The following is a 17,546-nucleotide window of genomic DNA, read 5'->3' on the forward strand; positions in this document are numbered from 1 at the left end:
TTAAGATAATGTGATAAAGGTAAAAAGATGGGGGAGAAGTAAATAGAATTTCTTCCCTTTGGTTACTGAGATGACAAGTAAGGCAAAGGAAAAAAATGAGTTAAGCCAGTACATGTATCTCCTGCAAAAATACTGGGTACTTAATCGTCTCAACCGAAAAAAAATGTTCATTCTGCTGTCTATTCTCCCCCAAAATTTCTAAGTAGAAAGGAAACTGCAGATCTAGCACCAGCCCTCTCATTCTACAGACAAAATAATTAAAGCCTGATAGAAATCATGACTTATCTAAAACCAACAAGATTAATTAGTGGCAGATCCAGGACCAGAACCCTAAGTCTCAGTCCCACCTTAAAGTGCTGTTATGTGTAACCTATCATTACCACAACTTGCTCTCAAAGTATTTCCACTGTTAATGTGCTAAGCAAATCAAAAAAGCCAAGTTAACAGAAGGAATACAGCACTCTAAGCTTCTAATGAAATATATTGGAGGGCATTTTAACTTTGTTACCTGGTAGTATTCTCCATTCATCACTCCATCAATGGCATCTGTAAGACAGAGGATTACAGTCAATATTGGCTGATCACATATGAAGCCAAGGAATACATTCGTTCGGTTTGTAACCAAACATGAGATAGTACAGTAAGAGGCTCATGGAATCATCAACTGTTGTGAGAGGGGAAATGCATAATATGAAACAACATACACATAACATGGGTGTTTTTGTTAATCTTAGAAATACAGAAGCACTTTCATAAGAAATGCTCCACTGACAACTTCCAACTCAATAACACATTGCTTCTACACAGCCATGGAATTTAACTGAGTATTCAGGAAGTGGGGAGAGGGAAAGAAAACAGAAGATACTGGCCCTGTCGCTCCATCAAGTTCAATAGTAAAACTAGTCTCTAAACCTACCGTCTCTTTCCCTTCAATTCATCTTTCGTGCCACATTAGGAGGTACATGTACAAATGTGATCATGCCCCTCTCCCGTAGGATCCCTCAGGTCTAAATGTGCCAGACGCTCTTCACCATCTTCATCTCTTCCACCTTACTGCTTCTTAGGGACTTCACTGTTCAAAATGGACTCACCACACCTCTCCTACCTACAGAGCACGTTTGTTCCTTTGTTCTAGGCTTAGAATATATACACCAATTCCATCTGCCCCATTTGCATCCTTTCTGCACCTTCGAAAATCCAACTCATTCTCTGAGCTCCAATGCTGCTATCTCCACAAAGCCTTCTGTGATGTTCTCTTAGCCTAGGAAAAAGCAATCTTTTCTGCCTCTGACTTCAATAATCCTTTGTAACTTTAATGTTCTTATTCTGTTTTGCAGAATATAGTAATTTACTCTAGTTACTATATTTTCCACTTTAAAATTAACTACAGGCCTTCCAGTTAGGATGATACCATGGAGGGTCACAGAAGATCTTAATTCTCTCCTATACCACCACAGCAAATATCTAAAAAGGGTACCAGACAGAGCAATCAAGAAAACCAAAGAGAAACAAAAGCAAGCATCATTCCAAAAATGTATGAAACAAAGTCTGTAGAAGTGAGGAAAGGGTTGATAATAAAGAGAGCAAAAGGCCTGTCCTTTTGCCTGGAGATGTTCATGCTACAAGGGGGCTGGAAACCAATAAAGAGCTCTGGTAACTGGGGTTGAAACCCTGATGTCTTTGAACAGAACTGGGAAACAGAACAAATCCTGTTAGGGTCACTGTGTGGGGAAGGAGACAAAAGCATCAATGGAAGTCTTCTCTGAGCACAAGGGTGTCCCCCCAATCTACAACATCTAACTAGGGGCTGCCAGGACCACAGCAGAGATGGAACCAACTAGTGATTGTACAAGGACAAAAATACAAGTATGGAACAAGGTCAGCAAGCAAATTAGATCTCCAGGAGAACTGAGACAGAAATAAAGGACTGGGATGCAGGTTAGGGCTTACCAGCTACTCTATTCAGGTCAAGAACTACATCAAGTGTACAGAGGAAAAAGAACCAAATAAGATCTACCCAAATCAACCAAAAATGCCAGACAGAATGAAAGTCTCAAATCAGGTAGTGAGGCTTGAAATATAAGTTCATGAAGAGAATACTTTCACAACAACTATGGAGAAAGCTCAGAGAAAATAAGTGGCTTGACCATAAGGACTCTAAAAATATGCAGAAGTTCTGAAGAGATTAAAGAGAAAGTAGAAAATGTAAACTCTTTATTAAACCTAAGAATACCAGGCCTCTGTGAAAGCCATGATTAAAACACAAACAAAAACACTCCCTGGATACTATATTTCCAGAACTCATACAACAAAACTTCAACGATCTGTTCAATCCAGAGGGCAATGTGAAAAGATAATCCTTTTCTCTTTCCAAAGTGGTAAGACTTACTATATTTTAAGAAAATCACTTTGGCAGAGAGAGAATGAATCGCAGAGGTGTCTCTGAGAGACTGGAAGTGATGGCACCAGAAAGAAATCCCAAACTGTAAACGCCCTTCTAAATCAAGGACACTCAGGTAAAAGATTAATAAATAAGCTACTGTGAGAACCAGAAAGAGCTGACGTTCCAAGCAACCAAAATCATGCACCACACAGAGATAAACAGACTCATCTGCTCGAAGGTATTTATTTACAGCAGCAGTTTTTATTACACCAAAGAACTGGAAACACAGTGAATTTCCATCAAGTAGAGAATGGCTGAACAAACTGTGTTGTAATGTAACGGAGCACTACCATGCTACAAAAAGAGTGAGAAGGACAGACCAGAAAAAGCTCAATGGATTCACACAAATGTACGCAGAGAAAGGAGAATAAAGACAATTTCATCATCCAGTCAAGTAACAGGCATTTACCACGATGTGCCAAAAGCTGCAGGTGAGAACAAAGGCAAACCATAGCCCCCGACTTCAAGGTCACAACTGCAAATAACTAGACACACCAGAGACACAGAAGGAAACTGAGGGTGGGGTGGGACACTAATGCAGAGGGGGAGGCCTCTGGTCGTAAGCAGTTTAAGTTAGCCTCAAGAAGCCAGGGAAGCCAGGAGGCGTGGGTGAGATGGCGACAGCCGGGTGATGGAGGGTCACATGCAAAGGACAGCAAGTAGCACAACATACCCAGATCAGAATATGTAAAGGGGAGTAAGGTACATGAAGACTGGCAAGGTGGAAAGAGGCTAGACTGTAAAGCACTTTAAATGGAACTTCGAAGTAACAGGGAACAACCACATTTATTAAACTGGAGAAGGTGAGGGGGGTGAATTGGGAGGAGAGGTCAGACCTGTACTTTAAGAAAATCACTTTGGCAGGTAAACAGAGGATGGAGTGGAGGGATGACAAAACTTGAGACAGGGAAACCAATCGGAAGACCACTGGAATATAGCCTTGTACCAGGGTAATGGCTGTCTAAGTGAAAAGGAGATGTAAATGAAAAATATACTAAAAGTAGAAACAACTTTAACTGGACAACACTAGGTATGTGCGGTGAGTATGAATAAGGAGTTGAGGATGACACTGATGTTAGCCTGGGTGACTGGGAGAAGGCTGGTGCACTCTGCAGGGATCAGGCAATTAAAAGATCATTGATCATTTTGGAGAGAGCATTTTTGTTTGAATGAAGTTAGATAGCAGAAGGTTTAGAAACTTGTGGAAATAGTAAAAGATGGTTTACAGATGACTTTCTCAAAAAGGTTAGCTAAAATATGGAAATGTTTGGCATGACCTCATGTATAATCAAAATACAAAGGTTTGCTTCTCAAGGAAGGGGGGAGGGGTGGCAGGAAGAGAATTTGGAACTCAAAATTTTAAAAAATGATTCTTAAAATTATTTTACATGTAATTGGGAAATATTTAACAAAATAAATAAAAATAATTTTTTAAAAGTATAGCCAAGAAGGGATGGGAACAGAAGGCTTAAGCATGTTTATTTATAGCAGCAGGAAGAAGAGCCAGGAGATAGGAAGACTAAAGTTTAGAGAAACAGTAGGGATGCTAGAGAGAACAATCTACTAGAGGAAAAAGAGGAGAAATGATCAAAGGTGCAAGTAGTACTTCCTGTATCTGCTAAGTGCTTTACAATTATTATTTCATCTGATCCTCTAAACCAGGGCTTTTTAAACTTTTTCCACTCACACTCCCTCCAGCACTTCTTAAACTGTGGGCCACAACCCCAACAGAGTCCAACCAACCCTGGAGGCAGGTGCTATTATTATCACCCTCATTTTACAGATAAGGAAACTGAAGCAACAAGAGGTTAAGTGACTTCACCAGGATCACACAGCTAACTAGTGTTGAGGACTGGATTTGAACTCAGGTTGCCCTGAACACAGGCCCAGAACTCTGTCCACTGTGCCACTTAGTTGAGATGAAGAAGAAAGCAAAAGTACTGGGTGAATGCTCTCAATTTTTTTTAGTGAAGAATGGAGAGGTACAATTTCTATGATGACTAATACAACTAAAATAGTAAGAAATGTGAAAGACTTGAAAACTATTATTAACTCAATGACCAGTCAGGACTCCAGAAGAGTAATGATAATCATGAATTCTCCCATCTATCAGCCTATCAGCCCCTTCCAATAATGGAATAAGTGAAGATAAGAACAATTTTATTATCCATTTAGTTCATAAGCATTTTTATAAAGCCATTTACTGTGTGCCAGGCAACCAAAAGGGGGAAATAAAAAAAAAGGCAAAAACGCAGTCCTTGCCTTCTGGAAGATTACATTCTAGAACGGGACACAGTAACTATGTACACACAAAATGAATGCAAGGTGATGGGAGGGGGAAGGCTGAAGGAGGGACTTATTTCACTCAGATCAGACATCTGTGTCCTTCACTCTTGTCTCCTAGGAGGGGGCCCTTCTCCCTGCCAAGGCCAACCTGACACTTGTACCCTTGATCATTTCCCCTCTTCTTCGTCCAGCAGACTGTCTGATCTTTCATCTCCCTCTCTGTTGGCCAACAAACCCGTCCATATCTTCTCTTCCTAATAATAATGGGAGAGGGGCAACAGACAAGAGATGCAGAATGAGACAGATATTTTCAAACAAGGACAATGTGTAGATTTATTTTGCTCGAATACACATACATACGTGTGTATATGTATGTATCACTTTTAAAGGAGAGCCTCTCTTCTTTATTTTTTCCAGTGAAGAGTTACAGGAGGCCAGTAATAGTGCCAGGAAAAATTCCCAAAAGAAAGTAGAAGTTCAGAAGGAGACATAAACAATCTAACAGTGTTAGAGCTATCATCTTACATTTAATATATACTCAAAAAAAAATTCCAAGCTGTAGGTAATATTTATCATGGCAAAGAAATGTTCATGTTTGTAAATTTAATAACAAAATTTTAAAAATAAAGATTAAGTACAAAGGACACAAATTACATATTTCCATTTGTATTATATGCATTCACAGTGTTTATTTCACTCTTATTTCAAAGACAGAAGCTTAGAATCAGGGAACCAGTCAGCACGGGGGGAAAAAAAGAGGGAGAGATATTGCTAAATGTTTTAAAAACGATATGTTGGCTTTGTCAGACCCTCAAGTAGAAACGCTGCTGTCACTGAATTTTGTCTCCTTATCCTCCACTAGATGACCAGGATGTACAGACCCCCAAGCTCTCTAAGAGTAATGAAACTACACACTTATCTAGTTCTCTCCACTTTTAACTCTTTTTACTTGCTTCCCATGGAAAACTTACGTAAACAACTTTAAGACACATACTCAGACGAACAATAAAAGCTAGTTCCAATAATTTACAAGGGAAGATAAATGTGTCAGGTTCCTTCAAATATTTTTTTTGCAGTTCTAACTACAATATACAAAACAAATGAAGGTGGACAAATAGAGCAATATCTGTCACTAAATCTGGGAGCTTTCCTTAAGGAACACTGATCGAACATTTAAGTCACCATTGAAAAGCTTGGAAAAACTTTGCCAAATGATGTCGTCAGCAAGGGGGTGAGAGGTGTGGCAGGTCAATAAAATTATTCCCAACACTATGAGGTAGGATACTATGTTGTCTCCACTTTACAGAAGGGGGAAACACTCAGAGACGTGAGATGACCTGTTGTTCATGATCACACAGGTTTGCCTTTAAAGATGAAGACACTTGGTTTCCTTTAAAAAGGTACTCCACATCTCCACCCATGAATCTATCAGATCTTATCTAGTCCTATCATGATGCAATATTGTGGCAGGAGGCAAATCTAAGGCTAGGTTAGTCATGCTCAAATTCTGAGACAGCCTCTACCAAGCAGGGAAGGCTTGGAGTTCTCTGACAGCGAGTAAGCTGGGGCATGTGCTAGCCTACTGCTACTGAAAGCCTCATCCCCAGCAGGGTGGCCAGTAGGTCATTAATTCTTTACTCTAGGTGACTCATAAGACAGAAATACAAAATGGTCATCGTACACTACGTAACCTCCACAGTTACAGGTTGAATTAAGAGAAAAACAGGCAGAATCAGTGAAGATTCACACAATTCTGAGATGTTACACAAACACTAATTTTGCTGTTGAGTTAAATACAAAGTCTTTCAAATGACTAACAAACCAATAAACCCTTATTAAGCCCCTACCATGTCTAAGATATGTGCACTATGGAGACGAACAAAAACTTAATAATTCCTGTCTCTTAGGAAGCTGCAATCTATGGAGAAGAGATACCACATGAGAAAAAAAATAGGTATAAACCAAAGACATACAAGGTTTTGGTGAGATAAAGCCCTAGCAGCTGGAGGGGGAGGGCAATTAGGATGAAGAAAGCGATGAGCTGGGAGCACATTCCAGGCATGGGGTACAGTACGAAAGAGAGGAGACTGACTAAACGCCAAGTATGAGAAACAGTAAGAAGGCAAGCGTGAAAGAGGAGTCACATATAGTAAGTCTTGAGAGGGAGGCTGGGGTGAAGCTGTGAAGGATTTTAAACGTCAAGCAGAGAGGATGACATTTAATCCTACATGTAACAGGGAGCCAATGGAGTTTAGTTAATAGAAAAATCCAGTCAGATCTGACTTCAAGAAAATCACTGGCAGCTATGTGGAAGAAGGTGAGAGATCTGAAGCAGGGAAGCTGCTGGAGTAACGTAGGCTGACTACTAGAGAGGCGATAGGGCCTGAAATACAGGATGGCTGTGGGAGTAAAAGAACAGGACACGGATGAGATAGTGCAGTACTTAAAGGACACAACCTGGCAAAAGATTGGCTACATGGAGTAAATAGTGAAGTCTGAAGATGATTACTGAGTTGTTCTACAAATTAACCAAGACCATACTGACAGTCCCCTGATACCTGAGGGGCTCTTCACTTGGAGCCCATGAACTTGTTGTTTTCTTTTTAATTTTTTTTCAGTTCTGAATTCCCTCTTGCCCCTCCCCCAACCACTGAGAAGGCAAAACATAAGATACCCATTATATAAATATGAAGTCATGGAAAACTTATTTCCACATAAGCCATGTTGTGAAAGAAAAAAAGCAAGAAAAATAGGGAAAGTGAAAGAACTTGTGATTCAGTCTGCACTCAGAGTTCCTCAGCTCTCTCTCTGGAATTGGACAGCATTTTCCATCATAAGTCCTTTGAAATGGACATGGACCACTGTATTGATCAGAGTAGCCAAGGCTTTCACAGTTATTTTTACAATACTGCTATTACTGTGTATAATAACTTACTAGTGCTGCTCACTTCCCTTTGCATCAACTCAGAGAAATCTCCCCAGGTTTCTCTGAAACCATCCATTTCATCATTTCTTCTAGTATAACAGAATTCCATCACAATTTAACACTATAACTTACTCTCTAATTGATAGGCCCTTAGTTTTCAATTCTTTGTCACCACAAAAAGGGCTACTATAAATGTTTTATAAATGAGTCCTTTTTCTTTGATATCTTTGGGATACAGAATCTACTAGTAATATTTTTGGGTCAAATACTATAAGCAATCTTAGAGCCTTCTGGCCATAGTTCTAAATTGTTCTTCAAAATGGCTGGACAAGTTCACAGCTCCATCAACAAATTTCTTTCTTTACTTTGATATTTCAACAGAATTGGTTTAATTTGTAATTGTGTATTTTTATGTATTTAAAAAGGGTTCCATAGGCTTTATCGGTTGTCAGAGGGATCCACAACACACACACAAATTTAAAACACCTGCTATAAATGAATTTGGAAGACAAAAGTGGTAGACAAATGGAAGGACAGCTCAAAGGTTTTTGGAGAGGCAACTATCACTAATGGATTGTAAGTGTGCTCAAAAGGGTAAAAAGAAACCCTGTGGCTTAAAAAGGTCTCCCACTGCATCTAGGGCCACTGTCAGTCATCCTAACCTGTCTTGCCAATGGACTCTGAATGACTGGAGAAGCAAGGGAGGCTAATGACTTTGGACAACTTTGCTTCAATTAAATCCAATTCACTTGTAAGTCATCATCCTTCTGATGTAACTGATCCTCTTCAAGAATAAAAGTGATAAAGCTTTTATATTTAAAAAAAATATTCCTCTAGTTCTAGTCTTCTTATGTTATCCACATTCTTTAAAATGATATAGATTAGATCTTCACTTGACTTTCATCTTTCTAAACTGATCAGTTCTCTATTTGAAAGCATGAAAATTATTACTAGAAAGAAGTTAGATGATTTTGGGGGGGAAGAGGTGAAGAAAGGGCAACTTTATCACAAATCTTCAGCTCAAGAAAATAGCTTTTCATTTAAAAACTCAAGGTCAAAAGTATTATCCCTGATTCTTAGCAACTATTCAGAATTAAACTGGCTGATTTTACCACCTCCTACAGGAAAGAAACAACAGCAAACTAGAGCAATTCTAAAAGGAACTGGGTCTATTTTGCTTATTAAGTATTCTAGGAAAGACTTTTGAGAATAGAGATTATAACAGATGTTCAGGAAAGGAAAAAAAAATTCAGTTTTGTGATGCAGATTTATGTTTATTACCAAAAGCAAATTCACATTCTTAACTTACTGAAGCGTAACTTTTTTAGGATCATGAACACACCACTGAGAATATCAGAGCAAAGACTGAAACAGTGCTAACAGTGCTAAGGCTTCAAAGGAATATGAACTGACAGTTACTCCCGCGCCGTTCAGCTTTCCCACTTGAAATAATTCAGATCAATTTCCTCCAGGCAGCTTTTTTGAAAAGGTAGCCATCCTCCAAATACTAACTAAAAATCATTCTTCTACTTCTCTGTTCTTGACTAAATATTAACCCAAAGTTTCCATTTCTCAAACCATAATTAACTGGAAACTGGTTTTGTTGAACCTTCTAATTCTGCCTTATGCATTCTTAAAAAAAAAATTCAAACTGATATTGGTTCAGCACTTACGTTACATTCTAGTTAACATATGCGCATAGTTAACACTTACTAGTCTAACACCTCCATAACTTTTCACACAACTCCAAACCATGCTGAACCATCCAGAAAATGAAAAATGTGCTATATCCCACATACACAAAGGCCTAAAATCATACTTTGAGCTGTTTACTAAGTAGTGAGGATGAGCACATGTAGTATTGATCATACTCTTACTTAGACTCTCTTATAACTAGAAAAGAATACATTTGTCAAGGTGGAGATGCTATGGCTATGGAATAGAGCATCCGGACCTCACAGAAACAGTCTGGAACCCTGGCCTTAAAAACACTGTGTTTTAACAACATAGCACCTATCACCAGACCCCATAATATGCAATTCTTCACAGATGAGCTCTGAAACTCAACACACATGGCAATCAATAGACAGAGTTAAAGTTCTATGTGAGACAGACGTCCTCTCCCTTTTTTACAACTACCTAGCCTTCACAATCCTCCACTTGGGGTAGCCCAAAGAGCTGGATCAGGAGTTACAGTTTGAATCTGAGTTCTACTCCTTAAGGCTTCAGTCTCCTGCAGTGGAATGGATGACTTCTAAGGTCCCTTCCAGCACAATAATCCTTGGTGTCCTCTATACTGAAAGGAGGCCTTCCTTCAAATCAAAGGCTTATAGCACCTTCTCTCAAAGGAGAAATTTCTCAATTCGGTAATCTCTATTTCCTGAGGAAATACTCTTGGCACTTTCTCTGCCAGTATAGTCTCCCTATGGAGGATGAGAGGTAGTGGAGGGGTGCTGTGGAAGTTAAAGGTCAGTGAGTATCAGTTAGTAGGTATTCTTTTTGTTTTTCTACTATTTTTGGTTCCTGGATGTTCTAGATCAAGGAGACAGTGGAAGTTACTTTATTTTTAGGACACAATTTCTGTTTTGGGGAGGTTTAGTTCTTCATCATGTTGCTCATGTGCTCCTAAAGTAAAGTCCCTTCTCTTCAACCACCGGCAATCTCACTCTATCTTCTATCACTCAACTCTACCTGCTGCTAACTTAAAAATTTTTATCAACCACCTTTAATTCTGTTTACAATCCACTTTCTGAAACTAACTTCTTCTTATAACATACCTTCCCGGTCATGTCCTGCCTTTCTCCTTTTGGGAAAAGGAATAATCCTTATCTTACCTAGTTCTTCTGTTGTTCAGTCGTTTTTCAGTTGCATGTAACTTCATAACCCCATTTGGGGTTTCCTTGGCAAAGATCCTAAAGGGATTTGCCATTTCCTTCTCTAGCTCATTTGACAGATGAGGAAACTGAGGCAAAGTGTTAAGTGACTTGCCCAGGAGTCACATAGTTAAGTGGCCCAATCTGAATTCTGGAAGATGAGTTTTTTTGACTCCAGACTCAGCACTCCACCTGCTCTGACACCTAGCTACCCAGCTAATTCTTTAATGAAGACCAATTATGAATAGTAACCAAGTTTCAGCACAGAACTCTTTGCTTCTCAAAAAGCTTTTTCTTCAAAATCTGTTCAAGCAACACTTTCAAACTAACCTGGGGTGTGTTAACTTGTTTTTTAAAATAGTGATAACTGTATTTCAACTTTATTGTTTTCCTTTGCATTCCTCTGCATTTTATGCTCTTAAAAACATTACTGAGCAGAGGCCCACAAATTTCACCAAAAAGCTTAAGAATCCCTATTCCAATGAATCCTCTGAGTTCCCCCAGTCACCCCCCTAAAATTCACTGCATATTTATTCTGTATATATTTATGTATGTCTTCCCTGATATAACTTAAGCTTCTCAAGAGCAAGGATTGTTTCATTTTTGTCATTGAATCCCCAGCACCCTAACCTGATAACACAGGTAGTCCTTAATAAATATTTTGCAGAGAAGTCAGGTCATCCGTTAACTTTTCAACCCATTGTAATATGGCTTCCAACCTCACCACTAATCTACTGTCCAAAAGCTAACTCTGCAACTACACTCCAAAAGTTAAGGACCCTCATTTGGCCACGAAATCTGATAGCCTCTTCTCAGTCCTCCTCCTTGCCCTGACTGCAGATTGAAAAAGTCAGCCCCCCTCCTCCTCTTTCAGCTTCCACTGCCCTCTCCTGGTTCTCTGCCTACTTACCTAACTAATCCTTGATATCCTTTGCTGAGTCATCATCTATATCCAGTCTTCTCAGCATGAATGCTCCCCAGGGCTTTGTCATGGACCCTATTCTGTCTCTATATTCTGTCCCCTGAAAGTGTCATCAGCTTCTAGGTATTCAAACAATTTCCGGGCATGTGACTCCCAAATCTATATATCTATCCTTGATATCCTGAATGCCAATCACATATGTTAATAATTTATTTCTTTTGAAGGTAGCACAGTTCTCCCACTAGACCAAGACTGAAAACTCCATCTTACCCTCAAGTCCTAGGGCTCCTTAATCCCATTCAGTCAGTTATCCATCCCTTCTGACACTGAGACCCTCACTTTTTGCACTGGAGGAAATGGGAGGAAGGGGGTGAATGGAACTATGATGTCACTGGTATTGAGAGGTAAAGAAACTTCCTTGAAGAGATGGCTGTCCTGCTCTCGGGGTCTGGGCTCTCCAATTAATCCTCCAGATAACTTTTCCAAAGAAACAGATCTTTGATCACCTTAACCCCCTGCTCAAAATCATTTGGTTGTTCCTTGCATCTAAGATAAAACACAAGCCCTCATTTTTATACTTAAGGCCCTATACAATCTTACTCTAACCTACTTTTCCAGTCTTGTTTCATACTTTCCTACTTAATGTACTCTATATTCCAAACTTACCGCCTAGCTGTTTCCTGAATTCGACACTATCTCTGGCCTCCAAGCATTTTCACAGTCCCATGTATGAGATGTATTATGTGGAGGCTACTATTCCTTCAAGGTTCAGCAGAGGTGGATTTCATTCCAATTACAGTACTTTCTGTTTATTTATCTTCTGGTAATTTTCAAGCCCCAGTGGGATGCAAGCTTCTCCAAAGCCAGCGTCTACTTTGGCCCCAGCACCGTTATCCTAGGGCATCACTGCTTCCCCAGCCCCTTCTCCCATGTGTGAGTTCTTCCTGGGACTCCCACTTGGGGAATGGACCCAGCCATACTTCATCTCACTCCTGGATTTGCCTCTGACTCTGAGGTCTTTGGTATTATACCCAAACGCCGCTATTGTTTCTACACTCTCCTCCTCCTTTTTGGGTTGTCTCTTCCCATGAGGATGTAAGATCTTTAAGAACATCACCTGCGTGTTTGCTTACATCTGCTCCTATCTGTACCCCCCCGTGCTTTAGCAGAGCGCTTGGCACACAGCAAATGCTGGAGAAGATGTTGGCTGCCCTGCCCTATGCCAGAAGCTCTGTGGAGAATCCAGAGACTGGACACAGAGAGTCCCAGTACATGGGATGGGGGATCAGTGAGTGAGAAGAGAATGAAGAAGACGTGTTGAGGTAGAACAGACAGGATTTGGTAGTTGGGTGAGAGTGAGGGCAAGCAAAAACAAAATCAAAAATTACTCCCAGGGTGTGAGGAAGCCCCAGTCCCCAAAGCACTTGTAGGCTCCTCTAGAATTCCCCTACTGTATTTGTCTGAGTGTAAGAGCCATGGAGGTAAAGACCTCCACTCCCCTGGATTTACCACCACCATTGCAGTGCTTTTCACAGGGCAGGCACTGGTGTTTATGGGACTGAACTGGGCTCTCTGGAAACCTGCATCCTGCAGAAAGCGGGTTGAAACTCTTCTCCACAACCGTCCACACCACCTGCTGGGAGACCCACCAAAGGCCGGAGGCCTCTCGGCTGCCCTCGGAAGGCTCTGCCCGTGCTCTGCCCCGAGGGAAGACGCGAGGCCGTCCCTTCGATCGTTCAAAGGGCTGACACAGGCTCCCCCAGGGGCCGGCCGGACACCCGAGCTTCTCCGCCGTCCACTCCCTCGCGATCCCCACGGTCCTCCCAGCTCAAAGGCGCCCCGCGGCCACTGAACGCCCCTCCGACCCTTCATAGCCAGCCTCAGCTCAGCCTGTTCTTGTCACTTCCTGCTTAAGAACAGAAATCGCCCCCTTCCTAAAAGTGACCCTTGATGGGCGGCCGGCAGGGACCTCCTCCCCAGGGGGGCTCCGCCAGGCCAGCAGGGCTCTGCCTCCCTTTCCTCCTCCGTCCCCGGCCCGGCCCGGGCCCGCCCTCCCCTCCCCCGCCCGCCGGCCCCACGGCAGCACGCAGAGGCGGAAGGGCAGGAAAGCCCCGGCCCCCTCCCGAGCCGGGCTGGCCGCCGGGCCCGCCACCGGGCCCCCCGGGCGGGCGCGGCTCTTACCCGGGCCTCCGGGGGGCTCCCCTTGCAGCGAGGCCGGCACGCTGCCGCTGTCGAGGATGCTGAAGCCCTCGTCGTTCTCGATGCCCGCGATCTCGCTCTCCTGCTGGGCCAGGAAGGCCGCGGCCGGGTCTTCTTCGCTGCTGCCGCCGCTCGCCACGCCGTTACCCACCGCGGGGCCCCCCGGGGCAGGGGCCGGAGCGGCGGCCGCACCGAACGGGTCTACCTCAGCCATGGCGCACAGGGCCGGAGCGGGCGGGCAGGGAGCAGGTCCGGGGGAGGGCAGGCAGCCAGGGACGGAGGTCAGCGGCCACTGTGGCGGTGGTGATCGTGGGGGGCGAGGGGCGGAAGCGGAAACCCCGCCCCCAAGAGGTGAAGGCAGCAGAGGGGAGAAGTAGGGTCTGCCAATCGGCAGCCTCGTAGCTCAGAGCCGAGGCCCAATCGGCAGGGACGCGGGGGCGGGCCCTGGGAAAACTCGTGACTCCAGGAGCCGAGGGTGGGGCCAGGAACGCGGCCAATCAAAATAGCGAACCGCCAGTCGGGGAAGTCTCCGAAGGAGTTGCAAAGGCTCGGCACGTGATTGTGAATTTCCCGGGAAGAGCTGGCGAGTTAATTACATGCGTCAGTTTCGGACACTGCTAGTATGTTTCCAGAGGCTCCGCGTGTCACTTTACATTCCTCGTTTCTATAGGATTTCTCGGGGAGCCTCAGACGAGCCAGTTTTCCCTGCATCTGTAACCTCGCACTGTTCCTCTTCCTTCCCCACACCTTCCCAAAACAAAAACAACCCAGCCCTACGATACACCGCACTACAAATGGCAGCCATAGCCCACTGGCTCTTGTTAACAGAATGTCCCAGGACTGGAAACAGGGCGCTGGATTTGAATCCAGTGACCATATGTTCATCAGGATTACTGGAGATGAGTGTCAAGTGTCTGGGGCTACATTTGAACTCAGATCTCCCCTCAAAGCACAATTCCTAATCACTCACCAGTTTTAGTCTGCTCTGGTGGATGGAAAGTTCTTTGTCTTCTTTGAGACTGTAGGATGTAAGATTTTTGACACTTTTCTTTGATGGTATTTTAACAAAACAGATATGTAGGTATGTTCAACTAATTTTGTCAAAAATTTGGAGTGTGTCTTTGTGTTTTAAACAGGGGTGGAGGGGAGGAGGCAACAAATGATAGACTCAGTACCTGACTCCAAATTCGCCTCTGTGTCTCCTAGGGTTGTGAACCTGGATCAAGTACTTAACATCCCTAAACCTCAGTTCCCTTACCTGTAAAATAAGGAAAGTGGAAAAGAAATTATCTAAGATCTCTAACCATTCTACAACCTGCTTCCTACTGGGTAACATGAGAAATTTAAAATGTTAGCTTATGCAACTAAAACATTAGGTTATAGAGCTAATTCAGCCTCTTTGTCTCTTCCTGTTTACTTACAGATTCACAGAAAATGATAAGGTTTCCTGATTTCTCAGTTCTCATTTTTCTAACTTAGAAAAAATTAGTTCAGAGGAAGAGAACATTGGTTTCTACAACTGCAGAAGAAGCTACTGTGGCTAAAGGCTAGATTATTGTTGATACTTTATCTTTTTCTGTACCTCTCCCCTCCCCCATCCTTGCCCAGCACAGTGGACATAGTTGCTTTAAAAATGTGTATTGAATGATTTAATGATAACAGTCACTTTTAGTATCCTTATTTTGTTCAAAAATTGTTTCAGTCATAGAATGTGTTAGCAAGGCATAGGGGATGGAAGACCATCCTGGGAGTCAGTAAGACTTATTTTTTGGTTTGGGTTGGGTTTTTTCTGGTGGGGGAGACAATGGGGGCTAAATGACTTGCCCAGGGTCCCGTACCTAGTAAGTGTCTGAAGTCACATTTGAACTCAGGTCCTCCTGACTCCAGGCCCCATGCTGTATCCACAGCAAGGCCTAGCAACCCAACACTTGATTTTAAGTCCTGTTGATTACACATATTAACCTATGTGACCCTGGGCAACTCAAGCCTCTCAGTTCCCTAGGCCATCCTTTAAAACTATAATTTGCAGAAGAGTTGCTATCTGTATGTGGTAGAAAAAGTTTCTACACTGAGTATTTGTTGTCCTAATGATACCACAAGTCCCCAAGAGACTGCTAGAAGTAGAAGGGTCCTTAGTGATCACCTAGTCCAGTGGTTCTCACACTTTTCAGTGATGAGGATGCTTTTAACTTAAAAAAAAATATTCTAGGGACCAAATTAAGTCTGCTTACAGCAGCTGAAAACTTTAGTGTGAGTGCTTAGATTTGTCAGCAAAGGTCTCTCCAATCCAGTAATTACTTGGTAATTCACTGTCTGCAATTAAAAGAGGGGAAAGGACAAAGCTCAAATATGACATATGTCTAAAAAAGATTTATTGAAGGATATTCTTTGCAGATGACTGGAGTCCAGACTGGTATACTATGGCCCTGAAAATATGCTTCCTAACTTTCCTTTTTCCATATAAGAAAAGTCTGTCAAGTGGGGAGGTACGTACCTGTAATCCCACTCCCAGAGAAGGTAAGGCTTGTATAAGCGTGAGGCTGGTGGATCACTTGAACACAGGAGTTCTGAACTGCAATGAGCTGCAGTGGATCAGGTATCCACACTAAATCTGGCATCAGTATGCTAGCCCCACCCTCACCCCCCCAGGAGCAGATTACCTAACTAGGGGGCCCTACCCAGATCAGAAATGGAAAAAATCATCAGTGGGATCAGACTATGAGGTCACTGTACTTCCTGCTTGGACAAGTCTCAAAAAAAAAAAAGTTCCCTCTCTGACATGTGTTGCAGTTGTTCCTCTTTTCTATTTTTTTTTTTTGAGGGGGTAAGGGGGAGTGTGTGGTGTTCCAGGATGACTGATGAGGGTCAAGATATTTTGTTAAATCCTACTCCTACATCTATGTTTTGGGTTCCTTGAGCACAGTAATTGGTTGAGAGGAATGATCAATCAATTGATATTTAGAATATAGGATTAGAATGTCTCCCAATTTTATTCAAAATTCAGCTAACCAGGGAAGATGTGGAACATCTCATCTATGATCCGAGTTGCTTTGAGGCTATTTGGGAAGGTGGACATTTATTTATGAAGTATATAATAGGAGGTGATAGGGAGGGAGACTGCAACTGGTTTTAGGATGAAGGCAAAGGAAAGTGAGAAGCAAGTAAAAGTGCATGGGCTTGGGGACAGTAGCCTGTTAATTATATGGACCTGAGTCTTCTCCCACTGAGTTACCTCTAAATCACATGGTAAATTCCAGGAGAATGGACTTGGGTTGTTTCCAGCAAGGATCAAAGACCTCTGGTGGAGGTGTTTATAACCTTTTTCCTTTGTGATTCTACATATGAATACTGACTCAGATTTAAGAGAATAAACTTACCAAACACAGGAATCCTAACAGGGTAAAAGGTATCAATTAAGAATATAAATGTGGATATGGATGTATGTTCTGCAGCAAACCATACAGGTTCATGTTTACATTCTGCAAAGGCTAGACACTTATAATTACAAAATTCTAAAAAGTAAACATGTCCTTACATAAAATGAGAAGAAAGGTTATGGAAACCACAAAGCAGACATTATGAAATATACTATGGCATTCAGTTTAACAGTCCCTATAGTCCTTCATCTTTCCTAGTGTATTTTCATTTCATGTGGTGGGCTTAGTGTTTGTTGCTAGATTTAAAGTGGGTGCTATGGAAAAGGAGGAGAATCAATACAGGCCTTTTAGGATCCTCTGAATCAGTTTGCAGACTAAAGCTCTTCACTGTTTTCTTTACAAACCCTCCCCTCTCCTTTCTCTACAACGCACTTGTTTGTTGTTCGGTCGTGTCTGACTCTTTGTGAACCCATTTGGGGTTTTCTTGGCAAAGACCCTGGAATGGCTTGATATTTTCTTC

At 42.3% G+C, this 17,546-nt stretch overlaps 1 protein-coding gene across 1 annotated transcript in view; it reads right to left on the bottom strand.

The window, feature by feature from the left end:
- The window catches only part of CLTA (clathrin light chain A), a 29,596-nt gene extending 15,509 nt beyond the window's left edge, over positions 1-14,087 (bottom strand). The window contains exons 1-2 of the mRNA XM_072596803.1: positions 13,632-14,087; positions 509-546 (exon numbers count right to left, since the gene is read on the bottom strand). Coding sequence (XP_072452904.1) covers positions 509-546; positions 13,632-13,863 — 270 coding nt within the window. The 5' untranslated portion in view covers positions 13,864-14,087. The remainder of the gene's footprint in view (positions 1-508; positions 547-13,631) is intronic.
- Positions 14,088-17,546: the final 3,459 nt, after the last annotated feature.

This window comes from Notamacropus eugenii, chromosome 3 (assembly GCF_028372415.1).
Source record: "Notamacropus eugenii isolate mMacEug1 chromosome 3, mMacEug1.pri_v2, whole genome shotgun sequence".
Lineage (NCBI taxonomy): Eukaryota > Metazoa > Chordata > Mammalia > Diprotodontia > Macropodidae > Notamacropus > Notamacropus eugenii.